Source organism: Ursus arctos, unplaced genomic scaffold, assembly GCF_023065955.2.
Source record: "Ursus arctos isolate Adak ecotype North America unplaced genomic scaffold, UrsArc2.0 scaffold_2, whole genome shotgun sequence".
Classification (NCBI taxonomy): Eukaryota; Metazoa; Chordata; class Mammalia; order Carnivora; family Ursidae; genus Ursus; species Ursus arctos.
In genome coordinates, this window is record NW_026622874.1 from 77,152,051 (window position 1) to 77,176,608 (window position 24,558).

General features: G+C 42.9%; 1 protein-coding gene across 9 annotated transcripts in view; it reads right to left on the reverse strand.

Moving 5' to 3' along the window:
• Positions 1-24,558, reverse strand: part of PARN (poly(A)-specific ribonuclease) — a 233,377-nt gene that overhangs the window by 205,882 nt on the left and 2,937 nt on the right. For 6 of the 9 annotated variants that reach the window (XM_057315730.1, XM_057315726.1, XM_057315727.1 and 3 more), the window contains 8 exons: positions 18,395-18,455; positions 14,664-14,829; positions 12,793-12,858; positions 12,017-12,055; positions 10,614-10,656; positions 9,504-9,584; positions 5,602-5,658; positions 2,704-2,781 (listed from right to left, as the gene is read on the reverse strand). In XM_057315730.1, coding sequence (XP_057171713.1) covers positions 2,704-2,781; positions 5,602-5,658; positions 9,504-9,584; positions 10,614-10,656; positions 12,017-12,055; positions 12,793-12,858; positions 14,664-14,829; positions 18,395-18,455 — 591 coding nt within the window. The remainder of the gene's footprint in view (positions 1-2,703; positions 2,782-5,601; positions 5,659-9,503; positions 9,585-10,613; positions 10,657-12,016; positions 12,056-12,792; positions 12,859-14,663; positions 14,830-18,394; positions 18,456-24,558) is intronic. The other 3 variants (XM_057315728.1, XM_057315729.1, XM_044391575.3) reach the window with 1 other exon arrangement.

The window sequence follows — 24,558 nt, forward strand, 5'->3', positions numbered from 1 at the left end:
TCCCCTAAAAGGCAGCTCCAAAATACAGATTTTTTAGTATACTTTTAAATGCAAAATTCGGTACCAGTGCATGTAAAAAGTTCTACCATGTTAAATATGTTTTCTCATTTATTCTCACCACTTCTTCCAAAACCAGATGGAAGAAAATCATGTTCTCCCTCTGACAATGGCTGAACACAAGCTCAGCCACTGACTCGGGTCAGGTCGCCTTAGTAATAAAGCAAGGGATGAAGCCATGTCTCCTCACCCATGTCCTACTCTGCAACAAAGCTCAAGCTCTCCCTACGAGAACTGGATTCTCATTCAAGGTAAGATTTATGAGTGCTTACGTACAATGTGCTTTGGTAGGCATTTAGACCGAGACAATAAAAAGGTTATACTCCTCGTCCGAGAAGCTAATCACCTAAAAGAAGGGGACAGGAGTCAAGAAAAACCATGTATGCTCAAGAGCTACACAGTTCTCTGGGAGTTCAGAGGAAGGAAAGATCACCTCTTTTTTTTTTTTTTTAAGATTTTATTTATTTATTTGACAGAGATAGAGACAGCCAGCGAGAGAGGGAACACAAGCAGGGGGAGTGGGAGAGGAAGAAGCAGGCTCATAGCGGAGGAGCCCGATGTGGGGCTCAATCCCATAAGGCCGGGACCACGCCCTGAGCCGAAGGCAGATGCTTAACCGCTGTGCCACCCAGGCGCCCCGGAAAGATCACCTCTTGGGCAAGGCAGCAGGCAGGGAAATCTGCATGGAAGAGGCATACACTAGACCTTGGTAAGATAGATAAAGTTGTACACAGGCAAATGTGGAGAAGAGCCGGAGAAAATTCAAAGAGGAGGAAATTGCATACCAAAACCACAGACAGGCAGAAACACAAAGCAGTCCCAGGAACAAATGAGCCAGTCCGGCTGGGAATAAAGAGGGTCACAAATGACTAGAAGACTCAGGGCTGCTGGGCCAGATCACAGAAAGCTTGCCATACCAGGCTAAAAAGAATCAGCTGTATAGAAGAGCAAAGAAGGCGGGATTAGGTTCAGAATTTTGAGCAGGGTCAGTGATGTGAACAGATCCATATATCAGAAGATTATAGAACTGGCACAGTCAGAAGATACTCATTTGTGAAATCAATATTTAATGCCCCCTATGTGCCAAGCTCTGTTTGGTGTTCAAAACACCTATAAACGTGGCATTTAATACACTTTCCTCTTCTTACCAGTCACTTCCCTGGTTTAACGGCCAAAACATCATGATAGGAGCTGCTATGTTTTGGTCAAGTTGGCCAACAGAAGCGGTTGATCTGAAGTAAACATCAGCTCTTTAGATTGGTAGACTGCAAATTCACACCCATTATGTCTGTTTTGAGACTCACCACCACAAAGTCTTTGAGTCCCAGAGGGGGTGATACCATTGTCATGAGAAGCAATGACAACCTTAAGGTTGCAGAAACAGGACGAGGGGAGCAAGAGACCCACTGTATTCACAGCTGGGCTTTGTTGGACTTTTCCAAAGAAAGTCATCAAGATCCTGATGGACCAATGTCTCATAAGAAATGTGAAGTAGGGGCTCCTGGGTGGCTCAGTCGGTTAAGGGTCTGACTCTTGATTTCAGCTCAGGTCATGATCTCAGGGCCGTAAGACTGAGCCCCATGTTGGGCTCCGCACTGGGCATGGAGCCTGTTTAAGATTCTCTCTCTGCCCCCCCCCCCAAGAAAACAGAGTGTGCAAATAAAGGAGAGGGGAGGACATGGTGATAGGAGGCAATCAAGATGAGCCCACGTGCACAGTGGAGGAGCAAAAGAGGAAGGAAGACACAGAAGAGAAACTCTTTTCCTGAAGAGCCAAAGAGGCTTGTGCCTTGGTGCCCTGAGCCAATGTGGTTCCAAGGGCAAAAAAACACCAAGGTTAACAGAGAATCTAAGGGAAGCAGCCTACCAAGAGGTCATCACGAACTTCGTAGGTCCTGATCCAGTTCAGTTGACCCGAAGCACTACTCACCTTCAATGGCCCCGTTATGGCTAACGTTAGCAGCAGCAAACTAGAGGACCACACCTGTGGCCGAGGAACCCCTGCCCAGCGCTAACTGAGCAAACCACTGGCATCAGGTCGAAACAAATGTCCAACTCTGCTCTGGCAATGGCAGATGACCGAAGATTCCTTACAACAGCTTGTAAGTACCTCTCTTCAACAATGTACACCCAAGCGCATGAGACTCTCTCTGGGAACGTGCCACATACAAGGAACAGCACCCATGTAGAGAATGCTTTCTCGGTAATAAGGAATTATGAACTTTCCTTCTTTTTTTCTCAAGTTTTTATTTTAATTAACATACGGTGTTGTATTAGTTTCAGGTGTACAATACAGTGATTCAACACTTCCATACATCACCCAGTGCTCATCACAAGTGCGCTCTTTCTTCCCCATTACCTGTTTCCCCCATCGTGCCCACCCCCCTCCCCTCTGGGAGCCATCAGTGTGTTCTCTAGAGTTAAGAGTCTGTTTCTTGGTTTCTCTCTCTCTCCCTCTCTCTCTATTGCTTTTTCCCCCTTTGCTCATTTGGGTTTTTTTGTCTTAATCTTCACATATGAGTGAAATCATATGGTATTTGTCTTTCTCTGACTTACCTCACTTAGCGTAATATGCTCTAGTTCCATCCACGTTGTTGCAAATGGCAAGAAATGGTGAATTTTTAACACAGGCAGGCAGGTCACTTACCGCAGGCAGAGGGCAGTAGAACTGATGAACTGTGTGCATGACATCCAAGAGCATATTGTGTCCAATAACAAGTTTTCCCTAAAGAAAGTCAGGGTTAAGAAGAAGACTTCCTGGCACAAAATTATATTGGGGCTTGAGAGTGAAATGTATGGTTCAGATTCTATAAGGATTTTGTACTGAACTTACTTTTTGATTTAAAAAAAAAAATGCAAATAAATAAGTTAGGGCTGGCTTTATTCCTCTTAAGTCTTAGAGTGTTAAATCCATTATGCGAAGTAAAAGCTCCAATGACTTTGATTTCATTGATCTTCTCCACTTTTTATTAATCTTGCCACCCTCAGGAATCAGAAGGAGTAAAATTTTTATTGAAAGGCTCAAAAAGTAACTGAAAAGGCTAAGTACCTTGAACTGTCAATAATTTGTGAACGGTCTCCATCTATCTATTCTAGAAGCATATTCTTTAAAACAACTCATTTACTTTTTAAAAGACATATTCGTGACAACACTGAAAGGAAAAAATAATTAATTTCTAATTCTATTAAACAGAACGAATTCTTATTTCCTTCACATCTATGTCATTTTTTTCTTTTTTTTAATAATAATATTTTATTATGTTATGTTAGTCACCATACAGTACATCATTAGTTTTTGATGCAATGTTCCATGATTCATTGTTTGCGTATAACACCCAGTGCTCCATGCAATACGTGCCCTCCTTAATACCCACCACCGGCCTGTCCCAATCCCCCACGCTCCTCTCCTCTGAAGCCCTCAGTTTGTTTCCCATCAAAATCCACGTGGCATGTTCTTAAATACCATTTCCAGGGCAATTTATTACCTTTCTACCAACTGAAGTACAGTATGTGTCCAATAAATTGCTCCAATGTGATAAAAATTAAACTACCAAAATGGAACATCAACTTAGATTTAGCCAGGCAGGTGACACCATTTTTAACAGAAAGCATCTTGTCATTACAGTGGAGCTTTTGACTGTGTCCCAATGGATCATCAGAGTGATACTTCTTTACTCATAGGGCTAAAGGTAATTCTTAGAAATAAATGGTTCTATATGAAATCTTTCAAATCCAACAGACAAGCTGTCCTTTTGGCTCAGTGATACCACAGTAGTACCTAGTGCCAGATCTGGGTTTCTAAACACCATTATCCAATCAAAGGAATTAGGGCTCCTTGAAGAACTCATGGATTCTAGAACTGAGGCCGGGAAAATACAACACGAGTCTGAACATCTTGTGATGTCAGAGAATAAGGAGGTGCTCAAAAAAGGGCAGGGGCCGGGGCGCTTGGGTGGCTCAGTCAGTCAAGCAGCTGACTCTTACAGAAGAATTCCAAGAACAAATGTAGAAAGAAAGAGAAAATGCAAACTTGCCCTTATAACAGCAGAGTAATAATGGCTGTGGGCAAAACCCACCAAGATGCTGCATTAGTGGCCAAGAGTCAGAAAAAAAAGGATTTTCTTAGTCTCAAAGTATCCCCCCAATTTATTACCCACAAAGGGAAAAATGGTAATTAGAGAACACAAATCCAGCAGACACCACCTCAACCAAGTGATCAAGGTCAACATCACGAGCTATCATCTCTGTGGCGTTCTTGCCAAAACTGTACATCCTCGATCCGAACACAAGAAAGGATCGGACAAACCCAAACTGAAGGATATTTGACAAACTGACAATCAATATTTTCTTTAAAAACATTGAGATTTTGAGGCGCCTGGGTGGCTCAGTCAGTTAAGCATCTGACTCTCGATTTCAGTTCAGGTCATGACCTCAGGGTTGTGGGCTCAAGGCCCGCATCAGGCTCTGTGCTCTAGTGCCGAGTCTGCTTGTCCCTGTCCCTCTGCTCCTCCCCCGCTCATGCTCTCTCGCTCTCAAATAAATAAAATCTTAAAAAACAAAAACCAAAAACGCTGAGATTATAATAGACAACGAAAGACTGCCCAGACAGCTGAAGACTAAAGAAAAGGAACAAGTAGATGCAACGTGGGGTCCTGGAAAGAACCATGAACTCAGTGGAAAAAGCGATGAAGTTCAAATAAGGCCTAGAGTTTGGTTCATAACATTGTACCAGCGTTCATCTCCTGGTTCTGATGACCACTTGGTTATAGGAGGCATCAGCACAACGGTAGCATCCCAGCAAGCTGTCCGATTTGGATGTGTAATCCGCAAAACCACCAGCAGCCTGACCCAGCTGATCTACGCAAGATGTGGAGGCCTCTTTTCCAAAGGGACTTAGAAAACAAGGGAAAATGTCCCCCATACCGATCACGGAACGCTCTAGCATATTTAAACCAATGGTCAACACATTTTTAAAACTTACCAAATACCATCAAGGCTATCACACAGAAGATTCAGTTAGTTACACAGAAGAACTCAACACAATTACATTTGTCCTCTAGATTTTTCTAGTTAAGGAACAAAACACCCTAAGTCAGATACCCGATTATTTCTCCCTATACTCCTTACTAGCTTATTCTACTTCTTAATGGTTTTGAGAATAATAAAGGTTAGTTCCGTGTACCCAGGACATCATGGCTTAATCTTCCTATGCATTTTACAAGAAAACCTTTTTTTTTTAATTTTTTTATTTTTAAGTAATCTCTACACCCAACATGGGGCTCGAACTCGCAACCCTAAGATCAAGAGTCACATGCTCTACCAGCTAAGCCAGCCAGGCACCCCTACAAGAAAACCTTCTGGAAAATGGTGTGGATCCAATTGGCAATTATGATGTCACTGGGCGCTTTATAATAATGGTCTCACTCCACACCAGGTAAACATTCTACCTGTGACCAAATGGGTAACTGGCAATGATGACTAAGCATCTCCCCTTAAATGTTATATTCAGGAATCTAGTTAAAAAGAAAAAGCCTGGTTCACTTACCGAATTGGCAATGGCATGAATGACTCTAGAAAATCCCACAGCATCATTCAGTTCTTCCTGATTTAGAGAAACAAACCAAGAAAACTAATGACGTACACATATTCCTTATTTGAACGGGTTAAAACCTAGCCCCCCAAAACAATTCCCTGTTCTGTCTCCATCATCCCAAAGAACATGAAATAACCTATGTGCACACCTTTCTTCTGTTTTATAACGTGGAATGTGCAAGTACCAAATTATTCATTAGTTACTAAAAAAACGACACCTAGGGTTTACCCATCATGTCGCATCATTTGCTGAAATTTCCAAGCCCGGCAAGGGGCCTTAAAAACACAAACTTTTCAGAGCTGCCACCTGCTGGCCAATTTCAACACTGCATTAAATTCTGAGGAAGCCCATCTACAGCTGATAAATCAAGCATTCTCTTAAGTCCTGGCTTTTTTCCTTGTCAAATGCATTTTTGTACATTTACAGCATAACACTCTGAGACTCAGTCCCACCCAGTTTCTTCTCTCCTTTCCTCCCAAAGACTTCTGAATAGGCTCAGTTTCTCTCCTATCCTGACACCCAGTCCTCAGCACTAAGCTGCCTGCACCGGCTGCCTCTTCTTATCTCTTCATAGCTACATTACTAGAGACTTCTCTGCACTCGCTGGCTCCTTGCAGCCATCTGCTCTCTGGTCTGACCCTCAGTGAAACTGCTCATCTCCTTAAACTACTCCCAAGGCCAACAAGTGATGGTGGGGATATAGAGAAACTGGAACACTTGTTCCCTGTTGGTGGGAATGTAAAGTGGTACAGTCGCTATGGAAAACAGTATGGCAGTTCCCCAAAAAACTAAATATAGAATTTCCATGCAATCCAGCAATTTCACTCCTGGGTATATACCCAAAAGAACTGAAAGCAAGGACTCCAAGAGATATGTGCACACCCATGATCATAGCAGCATTATTCACAAGAACCAAAAGGTAAAAGCAACCCAGGGTCCATGATAGATGGATAAAGAAAACGTGGTCTCTACAGACAACGGACTAGTATTCAGCTTAAAAAGGAAGGGAATTCTGACACCTGCTACAACACGGCAGACCTGGAGGACATTACACTGAGTGAAATAAACCAGTTACAAAAAGACAAAGGCTGACTGATTCCACTTACACGGGTACTTAGAGTAGTCAGACTCACAGAGACAGAAGGAAGGGTGGCTGGCAGGGGCTTGGGGACAGCAGGGGGGGTGCTGCAGACAGGCAGTTAGTGTTTAATGGGATGAGAACAGTTACAAGTATGGATGGTGTGGCTACAAAACAAGATGAAAGCACTTAACACGACAGAACTGCACACTTTGAAATAGGATAGTAAATTTTCTGTTCTGTGTATTTTACCACACTTAAAATTTCTTTTTAAATTTTAAGAATATTTTTTAAGGAGCGCCTGGGTGGCACAGTCGTTAAGCGTCTGCCTTTGGCTCAGGGTGTGATCCCAGAGCCCTGGGATCGAGCCCCACATCAGGCTCCTCCGCTATGAGCCTGCTTCTTCCTCACCCACTCCCCCTGCTTGTGTTCCCTCTCTCGCTGGCTGTCTCTATCTCTGTCAAATAAATAAATAAAATCTTTAAAGAAAAAAAAAAGAATATTTTTTAAAAACTTCATAACCCTATGCAAATGTTTGAATGACATTTTTATGACTTTCTCCCAGATAGACTGTTAACTCTCAGATAGGAAAGCCATGAATCATTTGTTCTGGGGCGCCTGGGTGGCTCAAGCAGTTAAGCATCTGCTCTCGGCTCAGGTCGTGATCTCAGGGCCCAGGGATCGAGTCCCAGGTCGGGCTCCCTGCTCAGCGGGGAGCCTGCTTCTCCCTCTGCTCCTCCCCCCTGCTCGGTGCTCACTTGCTCTCTATCTCCCTCTCCCTCAAATAAAATAAATTATTTGTTCTCATGCCCTCTGAACCTACTGTAATGCTTGAACATAGAGTGAATAGGCTACAAACAGTGAATAACTAATTGGGCCCTAATTCCTGTACCAAAGTGTTCATTCTTCCTTGTGACAGGAGGTCTTTCCTGCCAAGTGGATGAAGAGCTGAATTCCTGGAATGATTAGGGCTCTGCTGGGGTCCCTGCTAAATATCCCAGTGCCCTCGGGTCTCACATTTCCGTCTTGTTCTCCTCTGTCCTCTGGGTTGGAACGCTAGCTCTCAAGACTGTAACTAAACTTTTACTGCAACACTTAAAAATAATAATTATTATTGTTAAAAAAAAAAGAAAGAAAGAAAGAAAAACTACTCCCAAGGCTAACCCCAGTAGCCACATATCAGTCTTTATCCTTAACTTCTCCCCTGTAGACATTCTCCTCTTTGAACATTCTCTTCCCTTGGCTGCTGGTCACAAGACTCTCCAGGCACATTTTTCTTCTTCCGCCTGTCACTTAAATGCCAGATCCCTCAGGAACCTACCTCAGACCATCTTATCCTCATTCTTCGGCACACGGTAGGTGCTCCAGCCCAGTCCTGGTCTCCCCACCAACGACAGCCACCCCTAGCCCTCACCTCACCTTCTCTCCTGCGCCCCAGAAGGACAAGCCGCCTACAGGACACCCATCTTGGACGTCCCAAGACATCTGAAACATCATCAGGCCAAAAACAGAAGGTAATATCCTTCTCCACTGCTGGGGGACAGCTGTGCCACGGTGCCTTGGCAAACTGGCATGCATCCACACAGGCCACACAGGCAAAGGTCATGATGATGAGTCGTGACCCATCTGTGTGTTGGAACACCCCAAGAAGAGCTGGTGGGAGGCAGAGGCTTGTGAGGAGCGGCTTTGAGGCCCTCTCCTACCTGCCTCCCTCTCTCTCCTGGGGGGCTGTCATGAGGGTTTCTCACTGCCTCCCAGGTTCTAATGTGGCCTGGGGCTTTCTGCCCCACCCTCCTCTGCAGAATAGAGCTATAGCACAGAAAAGTGCTCAGCTGCTTTCTAGAATAGGCTCCTTGGTAATGGGGTAGCCACAACTCACACTGCAGTCCCCTGGCCCCTTTGTCTTTTCGGTGGGTAGGACAAGAAGCTGCTGGCATCTCTGAACACTCTTCTCTACATAAGTAATAAACTGTCCAAATCCAACAATAGCTTTTTGCATCCTTACAGATCGGATCAGCAAGATACAGCCCTGCCTTATGCACATGGAAGCTCCTGACCTTCACCGCCTGTGTCCCCCTACCAGCATCACTCTGGCCCACCCCATCTGACACCAGTCTATCCAGTTGCTCCAACTTCTAGCTTGAGTATCTTTCTTTTCGCCCTTCTACTTTCACCGCCCATACCCTATAGCAAATTCCACTGACTCTACCTTCTAAACATCTCCAGGGTCCACCTAAATTGCAACGCACTATCCTATTTCAGCCCATCGACGTCTCATAGCTAGGCTACTCCACAGTGTAACGGGTCTCCCTGCCTCCAGTCCTCCTCACTGGAATCTGCTCTCCAGAAAGCAACCAGGGTAATGATGTTCCAGCAAGGCAAATACCACCATGTCACCCTAATCTGTCAAATCACAGGTTCCACGGTTTGTTTTAGGAAAGCCAGCAACTGTGCCCGAAGCTAAACACAGCAGTATTAGCTAACAGGCGTGCAGTTCAGAGACACACAATCTGAATGACGACCAAGAACATGTTTTCTTCAAGACTGATTCACATAGGTGATTCACATGTCAGACTCACTTTGGTGGCTATGTCTAAATTTTTAACCTTCAGTTTCCCTCGTTCTGTTCTAGGTGTTTCTGCCAATTCAATTCTGCTATGGTAGGACACTGTTCATTACGCTGAACGTGACACAGGATCTACAAACACGCAGGAAGGCCTAAATCAGTATGGAGTTGCCGTTTCTCACCCAAAAGACATGAACATGACTCAGTCACCTGTTCCTTAGCGAGTTTCTGCTGCTCCCTCCTCTTACGCTCTTCTTCATCTACTTTGCTGATGACGATGTAGCGCTCTTTCTGAAAGACATAAAGCAGATGTACAACTTTCCAGAAGAAACCTGACCTCAAACAACTCAGATTCTGCTATCATTTGAAGTTATATGTTTTACCACCACGCAGCCTTTCGCAGGCTAACCCGCTGAAAGTATCTTGGAACGCTGCCGAAAATTGAGTTGGTGTGTTACAAACCAAAATCCTGCCTCTGCACATGTGCGACATTTGCTCATGGTTTATTAATTCACCCCAACAGAGAGGTCACGTCAACACATCAACAGACTATGAGAATAAGACAGTTTCCACGATGAACACCAAGAAGTTACGCTGCATGTGAATGTGAATTTCTACACAGTTGGCTTTAAAATAAAATTTCTGTAACATATTTAATTGACATAAGAAAAAAATCCTGGCTTTCCTGGTAACGTGTCAGAAAACCAGTCCCTTCTTTCTCACATATTCCGTTTTGTATCAGTTAAGCACACCACATCCTGTGTCCAAGTTTGAGATTTATCTTCTAGAACGATTTTTTAATTTACTTCATCTCTTATTTCATTGGACATCTGACTTAAGAGCAACAATGAAATTCTAAAATTCTGAAATTTTGCTAACGGAGCCCCCCCATCATCCTCCCATTACCCATCACGGTACAACGGAATACATGCCATAGCAATGCTTACGATTACATGCCCCAGATGCTATCATTTAATTTCACATGCCCACCTAACAGGAAGCCATGTTTTTCATGCCGAGCACTATAGCTTTCGCCCATAATCAGAACGCAAACTAACACTTGCATACTTTCAAGTTTACAAAGCATGCTCATGTCCGTTGACCCACTTGATCACCACAAAACAGCTGTGAAACAGGCACAGATCATCACCGTCAGGCTCGTCCCCAGAGTACAAATGAGGAAGACAAGGCTTCCAGAGGTGAAGTGACTTGCCCAAGGTCACCCAGCTCACAGGAAGTGGAGCCAGGAGTAAATCCTGACTCTGAGCATGTTCAGTGTATCACTGCATGGGTTTGGCCCCAGACAGTTCTTGGGGTTACCTTTTCAGTTTCTAAAGTGTCAACGTGAATGCCTTTGGGATACCTAAAGAGGAGAGAGACAACAGGACATCACTAGATGAGACAATGACAGTTAAAACCCTAGATATTTTTAAAGCAAGTCTACAATTATAATTCAATTAAGTTTTATTAAATATAAAATAAATACTACAATGAAGACTTCATAGTAAGTCTAGTCCATAATATTTCAGCTGCCAATGGTTTCCCTATATCTGCTTTTAAAAGGCAGAAGTGTATCTGATTTCAAATTAATTTTTAGGACACAGGCATCTTCTGAGATGTCACGCATCACATAACACAGTCAGCTCATTACCACACAGTCAAATCTTGCTTCCAAATATAATAACGTTTACTTCCTAAGTGAAATTGTGAAGGTCATTTTAGACGATAGGGGGCATACATAGAGGAGATTTGAGACAAGTAACTCTGCTGCAGTTTGGCACAGTAGCTTGCAACAGCCAAGGAGAGGAATCGGGAACCCACACGAAGTACACTGCAAGGGTAACATGACAGGCAAGGAGCGTAGTCAGAGGACAATGGCCCTTTTCCTGTTTTGTTCAAAGTAAATTCCAAGTACATATCACTAGTAGACTCTAATGGGAGAACAAGAGCCGCAACATCAAATACAAACATCCAACTGGTCAACACTGATGTTCGATTTTTGTGCTAGAGACCCACTTGAAAATACAGAGATAGGGCGCTTGGATGGCTCAGTCAGTTAAGCGTCTGACTCTTGATTTCGGCTCAGGTCACGATCTCAAGGTCATGAGATCAAGCCCCGTGTCAGGCTCCATGCTCAGCATGGAGTCTACTTGAGATTATCTCCCTCACCCTCTACCCCTCTGTACAACCCCCCTCAGGTGCACACACATACACTCTCTCTCTCTCAAAAAAAAAGAAAAAAAAAGTGAAAATACAGAGAAACCAATGGAAACACCTGCAGAAAAATACATGCACAAAATTATGGATGTGATTTCAGGGGATTCACAGACCTCCTGAAACCCACCCATGATCCAACCCCTGCTTTAGAAAGAGCATTCACCTAGCTCTTTGCTAGATCTTAAAACCCCAACTGTATCATATACCTTCAAGGAACAGAACACTATACATCCAGAACTTAATGGACTTAAGGCCAAAGTGACAATTAAAAGAAAATTTTAAAGGCTTAAATGCACCTGCTAAAAATAATAACAAAGAAAATTAGCGGGTATTCACGGAACTTAAGAAGTAGGGGGAAGTAGCATAATAAAGCACTGCCCAAGAGCATGGTATGGTCAAATCACCAAAAGCTACAGAATCTCCAAAGTGAAGAGAGCTAAAAGATTGTATTTAGTTTCAAATCCTGGGTCCCTCACAGAGCTCTCACATATAATATGAACACTTACTTCCAGCTCAAAGTCTGATAAATTAGTTTTCTTTGGAACCTATAAAAACAAAAGAGAAAGTACTGATTTGGGCTCATTAAAAGAAAATCCTAACCGATCACGCACTGGCTGGGGAAAGACATTTAATTTTTAAAAGCGACGCCATGAGAAGTGACAGGTAATACACAAACAAAATACAGGTGGGATATCCGAGGCGGCAGGATCCCTCATCACTTGCCTTCATCAGAATCTTCTTTAATGTTTTTATATCACATTTACCCAAGAGGTAAAAAGTTCTGGTCCAACCACAGTATCACTTCCTGTGGCTGTACAATGACTTTAAAGTAGACACATGCATTAAACTGCTTCTGTGAAGCTACTCACATAGTAAAAGGGAAGTAAGGTGTCTGAGCCACTGCCTCTTTAAAACACTGATGTTTTTTACTCCAGAGAGAAATTAAAAGGATAAAACTGGGCTGACAGTGAATTTTTCTCTTTAAGCCTTCAGGTAAGAGGCACTCTTCAAGGCTAAAGTAATTATGCCACTCTGGAGCGTAACTTGAAGCCAAAGATGCACAAGGGTTTTCTCCCCTCCAGGACAGGACAAACTGTTCATTCGGTGCCTCAATATACCATTGTCCCTACTGCGTTAATGCTCGAGTTAGTGCTTACATCTTGGGAACGCAGAAACAATAAAAAGACTACGAATGCGTGTTTCGAACACCAAAATGGAGCACATGGCACAATCAACCACCTCGACAACAAAAGAACACATGAAAATATTCAGGGCAACTAACCCAGTACATGGCTCTAATTCCAAGTTCTTGTTTTCTTCACTTTGTAATAAATCTTCTATTTTCTCTCTGAGGAATTAGAATGAAAACATCACCATCAATATCTTAAAGGAACGAAGTCATAACCCAACAGAATAATCACACTCAGAAGCAATCTCACTATAAGAACATAAGACAATGTAACTCTACCCAATCAGGTTATACGTGATTACATGTAAAAATACTTTACAGGGAGCGGGGGCACCTGGGGGGGCACAGTTGGTTAAGTATCCAACTCTTGGTCTCGGCACAGGTCATGATCTCAGGGTTGTGAGATCAAGCCCTGTGTGGGGCTCCCTGCTCAGCTTAGAATCTGCTTGAGATTCTCTCTCTTTCTCCCTCTGCCTGTCCTGCTCATGCTCCCTCTCTCCCCCTCTCTTCCTCTTTCTCTCTCTAAAACTAACTACACAAATCTTTTTTTAAAAAAACTTTATTTGGACATATTCTTTCTGTTGTTATTCATGAGTTAGTGAAACTTCTCAAGGATTCATCAATACAAGCAATTTAAATTTTTACTTTTCTAGGGGAGGGGGAGAAGGGGGTTGGGCAAAATGGGTGAAGGGGAGAGGGAGATACAGGCCTCCAGTTATGAAATAAGTAAGGGGAGGGAGTGGGGGAATGGGGTAACTAGGTGATGGACATTAAGGAGGGCACATGATGTAATAAGCACTGGGTATGATGAATCACTGAACTCTACCTCTGAAACTAGTAACACATTGTATGTTAATCGAATTTAAATGAAAAAAAAAAGTAAAGCCAAAAAAAATTAAATAAGTCAGTCACGGGAATAAAAAGCAGAGCATCAGGAATACCATCAATGGCACTGTAACAGTGAAGTAATGGGACAGGTAGGAGCTACACCTGTGAACACAGCGTAATGTATAAACCTGTCAGATCACTGTGCTGCACACCCGAAACTCATGGAGCATTGTGTGTCAACTATACAAGTAAAATTAAGTCAGTAATTAATTTTTACTTTTCTAGTAAAGCAGTTGTACCAGAAACTCAGTAAAACCTGACACTCCTCCAGGGGCCTGTGTGGTAGTCAGAAACTTCATTCAAAAAACAAAATAGGGACGCCTGGGTGGCTCGGTTGGTTAGGCGACTGCCTTCAGCTCGGGTCATGATCCTGGAGTCCCGGGACTGAGTTTTGCATTGGGCTCCCAGCTCAGCAGGGAGTCTACTTCTCCCTCTGACCCTCTCCCCTCTCATGCTCTCTCGCTCCCTCTCAAATAAATAAAATCTTTAAAAAAATAAATATAAAACAAAACAAAAATGGAGACGTGTTGCAAATATCTAGATGGGCCTGTTTCATTACTCTGCCCTCAGGAAAACTGGATGGTGTTTATGGGCCCTGGATCCATACAGGAGGTATGCCCACTGGCTGAAAGAGTCTCTTGCTCAGAACACATGGGAAGTCTAAGAACAGTACACAGAATTCTATTTTACAATGTGCTGTGATTACACAATTCAGGTATGAAACAATGAAATCCTGCCATTCACCCTACCACACTTGCGTGCGCTGAGTGTATACAGCTCAAGCTTAAAATACAGATGTCAGGAGGCGCCTAGGTGGCTCAGTCAGTTGGGCGTCTGCCTTTGGCTAGGGTCATGATCTCAGGGTCCTGGGATCAAGGCCCGAGTCAGGCTCCCTGCTCAGCAGGGAGCCTGCTTCTCCCTCTCCCTCTGCCCCTACCCCACCATTCGTGTGCACGTGCTCTCTCTCTCTCTCTTTCTCTCAAATAAATAATAAAATGTTAAAAAAAATACAGCTGTCAGTTCGGCCCCAACATACATTTACATAATGCACATCTGGTTTCAGTTTTGGAACTTACACCACTTGGTCAATAAATTTCTTCTGGTCCTCAGGAATTGTCACAGGACATTTCGAAGTGTTTGGAGACACATAAGACAGAGTTCCTGCACCATTGGACTGCAGACGTTTTTCATCATACTGCTCTCTTAACTGTCTCTCTTCCTCCTGATTTAAATATGGGATTCCTAAATGCAATTTTAAAAATAATGCATTAGCACAAATAACTAAACATAAAAATTTTAACATAAAAATTCTTGAACAAACCTGTGAATCTAAAACACTCAGGAAAGACCGAACATATATAACTACATCCCAAAAAATCAACAGAAAAAGCAAATGATTTTGAAACATTGGTCTATTCATTCGCTCCCATCGTTCATTCTTCTCCCAACAAATGCTTATTTGGCACTTCAACTGGGCCAGGCACTGTATCGGGCACAAGGGGTCTAAGAGTGAACAAGAGAGACACATCCTGCTCTGTGGTGAAGGGAACGACTTCCGACAAGATGATCAGAGAAGGTCATTGCGAGTGAAAACCCAAAGGATAAGAATGAATCAGGCTGGCAAAGAGCCAGGAGCAGAGTATTTCAGGCAGGGGTACCAGTATAAAGGTGCAGAGGACAGGCTACTACGGACTGCTCCCACAGCAGCAAGGAAGCTGGTGTGACCAGAACACAGTGAGCAGGACAATGGCTCAATATCGTCATGGAGAGGATGGCACCAGATTGCACAGGCCTTACAGGTCAGGGTAAGAATTTATTTCATTCTAAGAGCAATGGAGTATCATTAGAACATTTTAAGCAAGATAATTACATTATCTGCTTCTCGTTTCTAAGAGATCATTTTGACTCCTGTGAGGGCTGAAGTAGGGAAGTCAGTTAAAAGCAACTGTCCAGGCCAGAAGTAACTGCTTCCATCAGAGGTCAATAAACTTTCTCTTAAAAGGGCACACACAGTAAATGCTCCAGGCTTATGAGCCACATGGGGAGCTCTGTTACAACCAGTCAGCTCTGCGCTTGCAACATGAAAACAGCCATACACAAGGGGTGAAAGAACGGAAATGGCTTTATTTAAAATAAGACCTTATTTACAAAGTAGGCAAGGGGTCATGGTTTGTGACCTAGCTTAGACTACAGAGATGAAGAGAATGACTTGAGTGATAGGAATGAGAGAACTTATTGATATACGAGAAGGGAGGAATAAAGGGAAGAGCAAGATCAAAAGTGACATCTGACTATTAAGTGTCAGCGGTTGGATAGATGACAAGTCTACTATGGAGGTGGGGAACAGTGGGTAAAGAACAGTTTTGCCCAAGGAGTGAAAATCAAAAGCTATCTCCTGGATATATAAATCACTTAGGGTATACATAAATTAAGGGTGGTAGATATAAGCCTAACGTTCAGGAGAAAGGTACTGAGATCTCTACTTAAGGATCAGCACAATATGGGCGGCATTAAAGGTCATGTGGACACTAATGAACTTTCTACAATGATGGAATTGGAAAAATCACGACTATCGGCAATACTAATCATTCCATGCAAGAATCATCAGTCGATGCTAAAATTAATTGGTAAAAAAGTGATCAATGTTGTTAACACCAACAGCTGCATGATATGAATGTCCTTAGATTCACTGAACGGAATACTTAAATACGGTTAAGATGGTAAATGATGTGTGTCTTTTTTCCACAATGGAAAAAACAAGTTAACATCACAAGTAATGAGATGAAGTAAACGAAAGGACAAGAGGTAGTGCTGTCAGCATGAGAAATGCTGGAGGTGGGCACAGTTAGTGGTGATAAGACCCGTGATGGGTAGAGGACTGAGATGACTAAAGGGACGTACAAGCAAAGACCACTGCACGCCTGGTCAAGAAACAAAGAGCGTTTGCTCGTTGTCCCCATGGATGCTGATGTCACCCACAATGAGGAGGGAGGTAGGAGTAGAGAGAAGACAGTAAGCCAAAGCCAAGGCTGTCCTAAATGCCACACCCATGAAATTGGCAGAAAGAGGAGTGACACATCCCTGCCAACAGTGGCTCCAGGGCAGAGGGAATCCAAGAGGCTCGCAAGCAGCACAGGGAACAAGGAAACCTATGGACGCCTGCCTGGACAGACAAAATGAGAGAGGTAAAACCACCTGAGTTCCAGAGGGCTGCAGGGGCAGGGGAGCAAAAGAGGAGTCACCCAGTTCCATTCCAGGCCAGGAAATGAAAGGCACTTCCAAGAAGACTGTCAGGAGAGAAGGGTCCAGCATTTACGGAGCCAAGTGGAAAGAACTGATAAAGAAGAGAAGGGAGGGTCTAGATCATATTGAGAAAGTACCAGCAACGGCGTGGGGACAAGAGTCTGGTCATGATAGATGTCCTGGGAGTCCTGATTCAGTTGTGATGAAAATATTTTAAGGTCTGGCTATAGAACAAGGAGAATGAGGCATACTCCAACTTGGCTGTTTCTCTCCTTTTGTGAAAATAAAACCATCAGGCTAGAAACTATACATCCAGAGAAGCTGGTTAAAGTAGTTCCTTCGAAAGATTTCTACACTTATTTCAATATAGTGCTCTAACTACACTTGCAATTCGTATTTAATTTATTTTATTTTTTAAAGTAGGCTCCACACCCATCATGGAGCCCAATGCGGGGCTTGAACTCATGACCCTGAGATCAAGAGTTGGACACTTAACCAACTGAGCCACCCAGGTGCCCCTTGGAATTTGTATTTTATAATGGCTTTCAGAGTCAAGCATGAACCAAAAGGAAAAAAACTGTGCAACACCCAGATGGTGTTGCCCAGCCGGCTCGTGCATAATGTTAAGAGGTCTGGGCTCCAAAATTCTTTTTTTTTAGTATTTCCAAAAACCAAAATCATCGATAAAAATGAAAATGAAGCACCAGTGAGGCAATGAAAAAACACCATGGCACAGTTTCTAAAGGGCTCGCAAGACAATCCTGCTGAGGGGGGAGAGAATTTTTTAAGTCTATGTTCCAGTACATTTGGAAAAAATCTCCCTTCTGAACTCACTCAATAATTCAGCCTTCACAGTGGAAAAGAATACAATTTGTGAGGATAATTAAAAGTAGTTACTGACCTTACAGCAGCAGGTGCTTAAAACCGCACGGAAACACTCTTCAGGAAATAAAGGAAGGAAAAGCACTCTCGTGGGGACTTTAACGCCCAATGTTCACTCATGAATATTAGGATCACTTCCCTGACACGGAAGAGGACTCACGCTATCCACCGAGGATTTGAAATGAATGAGATGCAGTCCCTTTCCTCGAGGTGTCCACCCACCTGTCACACCACCCAGTTAGTTAGCTGTCCTGACCGTGCTGTCTACGCAGACTTTTTCCCTCCCATGAGAAACTGTCTCCAAGTACATAACAAGCACCGCTTGAAAAAAGGGAGTTTTTCATTAGAACATTACTAGCATACAGCTACTTTTTAAAGTACTCTGCCGCTTGTCTCACTGGAAGAAAACAGGGCAGTGACTCCCCACAGGGGGCCTGTTAGGATCACGGAGTCACACCAGTAAGAGAATAAACCCCAATCAGTAAGATCAGGAGTTGGTGAGGCCTTGTTAGAGCGAAATGAAGTAGGGTCTACTCTTCCCATTCGGTTCATGGTAGACTAGGCTAAAGTTTTTAAAAATTCTTATCTCAGACTCTGAAATTTTGTCTGGCAGGCACAAAAAGATCATTCTCAACCAAATCCGAATTTACAAGCTTTAAGGATAAGCCACATATCATCTTACCATTGCGGAAAACTTTATTAAAATCAAATCCTTGGCTTGCTAGAAAGTCAATGCTTGAGCTCTGAAACAAGAGGGAACAGAATATACAGTTGGTGGCAGATAAGTGAACAGAAGTAGAGAGGTAATTCACACGTGTAAACAAAAGCAGACAGACAAGAAAATAGCATGCCAAAGGTCAGAAAATTAGGATTTCTACTCCAAGGCTGACAAATAACCCTTTCATTTCAACTATCCGGGCTCTTCTCTTTTAGAGTTTATAAAACAAATACCCTTTGTTTCACAATATTTAAGAAAAATATGACGGGTAAACACATATTCTCCCAAAATGCAGAAAACTCCTGAACACTGTACTGAGGAAGAAACTATAAAAAGAAATAAAATGTACTGATAGTCTCTCACCACCAGTTCAAGTTTAAAGTAGCTCACACGTGCAAGTTGTAACACATCAACATCCATCCCAAGGTTGATTCTGAAAAACCCAAAATCTTCATAGGCTGGTCTTTACGTTCAAGATCCAAAATAGAGAAAAGATCCCAGTAACAAGACCGATTACACAAACATACCTCAAACCTAGAGCGAGCCAAAATACAGCAGTTTAAATGAAAACATTAAGAAAATACCACCATACATGGTACACACGAATGGCAAATCACAAAGTTCTTGACTCGATGTGACTGAAGAGCAGGAAATCTGACCGTAGCTACTCTAATCTCTTGTTTTAAGTCTGAACATGAGAGGGTGACACACCCGAGTCATTCCGATCTGGTTCCTCATAGAACTACCTTTCCTGAACTGTACTTTGACAGGATACCATCAGCCCGGATGAGGGACGTTGTACCAGTCCCATGACACTCATGATGGTATTCACTTCCGACATGTAGCCAAAGCAAGGGTTTCTGCATTCGTGATTTCTTTATGGTAAGGAAAGGTATTCTGAACCCTGCTTTGTTCTGATCCTATGTGCCACAGAGGTGTGTTTGTCTCCCCCCTCTTAGCTGCTAAGAGACGCAGAGACAAACAGCGGAGACTTTCTTTGGCACAAATTCTGTGTTCGAATCACACCAAACTAAGCACATCTTCATTTTTCTTCTCTTCCAATTTTTCCTTTACTCATTCTTTAAGTGTTGTGTTAAAAGGTAAATACGGTATTTATCTTTATTAGCCAACACAAATTCTTTTTAAAACATGTGAGGATGTAAAAAAGACTATCTTAGGGGTGCCTGGGTGGCTCAGTCAGTTAATCGGCCTTCGGCTCAGGTCATGATCCCAGGATCCTAGGATCAAGACCCACATTGGGGCTCCCTGCTCAGCGGGAAGTCTGCTTCTCCCTCTCCCTCTGCTCCTCCCCCCTGCTCATTCTTTCTCTCTCCCAAATAAATAAAATCTTAACAAAACAAAAGAAAACTACTTAAAATGGTGAATCTTGTTATGTGTTTCTTACCGTAATTTAAAAAAATCCTTGACCCTACAAAATCTATTTGGCCTTAGTATCCATTACCTTTGATTCGTCCTAAATGTACCATTTTCAGGATTCAAAAAATGAGCACAGCTGCATAGCTACTTGGGAGAACAATTTCACGCAGCTATCAAAATTTCAAATGCATATGCCTGATGAGTCAGCAATTCCCCTTCTAGGAAATCTATAAAAAATCCTATAGAGGCACCTGGGTGGCTCAGTGGGTTAAGCGTCTGCCTTTGGCTCAGGCCATGATCCCGAGGTCCTGGGATAGAGCCCGACATCGGCTTCCTGCCCTGCTTCTCCTTCTCCCTCTGCTCCTCCCCCCACTCATGTGTGCACGCGTGTGCAAGCGCACGCACACGTGCTCTCTCTCTCTCTCTCAAATAAATAATAAAATATTTTTCAAACATCCTATAAAAATATTCCTACATATATGTGGCACCTGGCTGGCTCAGTCAGTAGAGCATACAACTCTTGATCTGAAGGTCCCGAGTTGGAGTCCCTCATTGGACACAGAGCTTTAAAAAAAAAAAAATCCCACATATACACCAAGATACACTATACATGAATGTTAACTAACATTGTTAAAATAGGGAACCGCTGGGGCATCTGGGGGCTCAGTTGGTTTAGCATCTGACTCTTGGTTTTGGCTCAGGTCATGATCTCAGGGTCGTGAGATGCAGCCCCGTGTCAGGCTCCGTGCTAGGCGCAGAGCCTGCTTAGGATTCTCTCTCCCTCTCCCTCTGACCTTTCCCCTGCTCTCTCTCAAAAAAAAGAAAAAGAAAAAGGAACCTTTGGAAAACTTCTAAATCCCAATTAAATAAATTACATACAGCCACACTGTGAAATATGAAGAAACTATGTTGAGTGGAAAATACATGTTACATAAAATAGGAGTATCAGGATTCCGCATATATTTTTTTAAAAAAGTAAAGTTAGGGGCGCCTGGGTGTCCAGTCATTAAGCACCTGCTTTCGGCTCAGGGCGTGATCCCAGGGTCCTGGGATCGAGCCCCATATCAGGCTCCTCCACTGGGAGCCTGCTTCTTCCTCTCCCACTCCCCCTGCTTGTGTTCCCTCTCTCGCTGGCTGTCTCTCTCTCTCCGTCAAATAAATAAAATCTTTAAAAAAAAAAAAAAAAAGGTAAAGTTAGATATACGTGGGTAGACCTTGGGATATAGATGGTCCCCGACTTAATAATGGTTCAATTTAGGATTTTTCCACTTCACAGTGGTGCAAAAGAATACACATTCAGTAGAAACAATACTTCGAATTTTGAATTTGGATCTTTTCTGGGCTAGTGATCTGTTCAGTACAATATTCTCTCATGATGCTGGGCAGTGGGAGCTCCCACCCAACCAGGTAAACACAAGTGCTTACGACCATTCTGTACCCATACAACCATCTTAAAGATGTCATTTTTAACCCATCATGGGGCTCAAACTCACAACCCAGAGATCAAGACTTGCATGCTCCAGACTGAGTCAGCCAGGTGCCGCACCCATACGACCATCCTATGTTTCACTTTCTATATGGTATTCAATAAATGACACGAGATTTTTAACATTATATTACAAAATAGGCTTTGTGTTAGATAATTTTGCCCAACAGCAGGCTAATTTAAGTGTTCGGAGCATGTTTAAGGTAGGGTAGGCTACTCTACGAGGTTCTGCAGGTCAGGGGTATTAAAAGCAGTTTTGATTTACAATGTTTTCAACTTACAATGGGTTTATTGGGACTTGCCACCATCGTAAGTAAAGGAAATCTGTGTATGTATACAAGTATATAAAAGTCAGGAAAAAGGAGGGTTGCCTGGATAACTCAGTCACTTAAGCATCTGCCTTCAGCTCAGGTCATAACCTCAGGATCCTGGTCTTGAGTCCTGCATCGGGCTCCCTGCTCAGCAAGGAGTGTGCTTCTCCCTCTCCCTCTGCCCCTTCTCCCTGCTTGTGTGCTCTCTCTCGCCCACTCACTCTCAGAAAGAAAGAAAGAAAGAAAGAAAGAAAGAAAGAAAGAAAGAAATACAATCTTTAAAAAAAGGTTAGGAAAAAGAAGTGAAATGGGGAAGGAGGTGGCACAGGGAAGAGGGTATTAAAAAAACTCATTTACTCTACAAATAGCAGGAATGTTTTGATATTTCACAATCATTTATGTATTAACTTCAATAAAGTCAACATCTGATGCTCAGCTAGAAAAAAAGAGAAGAAAAAGATAAAAACAATGTAAATGCCTAAAATACAGAGAACAGACTTATGGTTGCCAGAGGGGAAAGAGGGAAGGGGATGGGCAAAATGGGTGAAGGACGTGGAAGGTACAGGCTGCTAGTCATGGAATGAGTAAGTCATAGGATCAAAAGGTACAGCACAGGGAACACAATCAATAATATGTTAACAGTCTTTGTACGGTGACAGGTGGTAGCTACACTTGTGAGCACAGCATGACATACAGAGATGTTGAATCACTATGTTGTACACCTGAAACTAATGTAATATTATTTATCAACTGTACTCAAAAAAATTTTTTTAAGTAATGTAAATGCCTCCCATCCCACTGGATGGGTACACTCCCTGGGAGTATGTGTGGTTCTTAGTCGGCCCATTCTTCCATACCCTGCCTAGTGTGTAAGCATCTCACTGTGTGTACAGACACTGATTTTTCAAAGAGCCTATTACGTTGCTCTACTCCTCAACCCTGTTTTAAGGGTGATAAGAGCTTTCCAAGAGTGATTTTTGCCTAGACACAATTTTTGCCCCACTCTCTGACTTTAGATGCTCACCTCCTTGTAAGATCCAACTCTGCTGCAGTCCTAGAATTTTATTTTTTTTACGATTATATTTGTCAGAGAGAGAGAGCATGTGCACAGCAGGGGGAGCGCCAGGTAGAGGGAGAAGCAGGCTCCCTGCTGAGCAAGGAGTCCGATGTGGGATTGAAGCCTGATGTGGGACTTGATCCCAGGACCCTGGGATCATGACCTGAGCTGAAGGCAAATGCTTAACCGACTGAGTCACCCAGGCGTCCCAACAGTCCTAGAATTTTAAACAAAACAGAAACCACCTTGGATGGAAAACAAAACAAAACAAAACAAAATTCAAAGATACTATCATTCACCTTATCCACACAATTCACAAGTTTACATACTAAGTCTAATCCTTTTCTCTGACTTTGCTTTTCCAGACCAAAAAAAAAAAATTGTAACGTTTATCCCACTGTCCATTTTATTGTACTCTGTTAAGATTTTATTTTTTTATTTATTTGAGAGAGAGCCAGAGAGCACGCAAGCACAGTGTATGTGAGTTGGGGAGGGAGGCGGGGAGCAGAGGGAAAGGGACAAGCAGACTCCACGCTGAGTGTGGAGCCTGACTTGGGGCTCTATCTCATGACCCTGAGATCATGACCTGAGCCGAAATCAAGAATCAGACGCTTAACCGACTGAGCCACCCAGGCGCCCCTCATTGTCCATTTTAGACATGAGTCTCTGGCCTGTTCAAATCTATATCTTTTTTTGTTTGTTTTTTAAATGGTGGCTGGCAACTAGAATTGCATTAAGTATTCCAGGTGTGACCACAGAATAGCTTGTGTACGACAGTAAGAGTTCTTCTGACCCGCTTCCAGTACGTACCTAGAGTATCTGTACTTGTGTTTGTATTTAGAACAAAGCCTCATCCCTAAGGTGTCTCATTGCCAATGTCTGCTTTTGCCCAACTGATGCCCAGCTAATGTCATGCAACCCACTTACATTTCTGTCTTCTCCTGGTATTGCTGGAAAACTTTATCCACACAAATTGCCAGACAGAGCCTATTTTTTTCTCAGTGAGAATCTACAAATACGATTAGTATCGCCTACTAAGGTAATTGGTAAATAGCTATTAACTGAATGCAGAATAAAGGCCTACTTGTTAATTTAAGGAACCAGGTTACAAAACCAAAATTACCTTCACCTTTCCTCTTCAGCCCAGGCATATGATTAACTTGTAATTTCACTTGCCTTATTACAGAAAGAATCTGGCAAGGCTCAGTCACTCAGAAGCCTACCCTCCAGGCTTTCTTAACTGCATTACTACTTACATGCAGAAGGGAAGGATGGCAAGACTCAAATGAGCTAACTTTGCTGAGAGAGAAGCGAGGACACAAGATTATACGGGAAAAAAAGATCATCCCTTGTCTCTAATCACGTATCCATACACTACACCACTTATTCACACCCTCCATATCCTTTATAACAGATTATTAAGAGAATAGAAAGAAGAAACTGATATTTACTGAGGTCTACCAGATGAGCTACAGCTCTAAAGGCGATGTGCTAAAGGGCAACCTCCCTGAATCCTCACCTTGGCTCATAAAGTATGACCTCTCCTCCTCAGGAGGAAACTGTGGACTCTTTCTTCACTGGGGAACGATGAAAACAGAACTGAGCATATGACTTTAGCCCCTTCTGGGTTCTCTCTTTTTAAACAGGATACACACATACTCTGTTCCTCTAGAGAATAAAGCTCTAACCTTGGAGATGAGTACAAAGAGAATGGGTTGGGAAGAAGCCTGAAGGACCTGATCTGTAGGTTCAAATCAGGGGTAAGATATTAAAAATCCCAAACAGAAACACATTACCAAGCCATATTCCCAAAGTCAGCTTTGCTAATAATAAACTCCGCGTTCTGGTTTCGATCTGCCTGTCTCGTGCTCTTACCCCGATTCTAACGGAGAGAGGA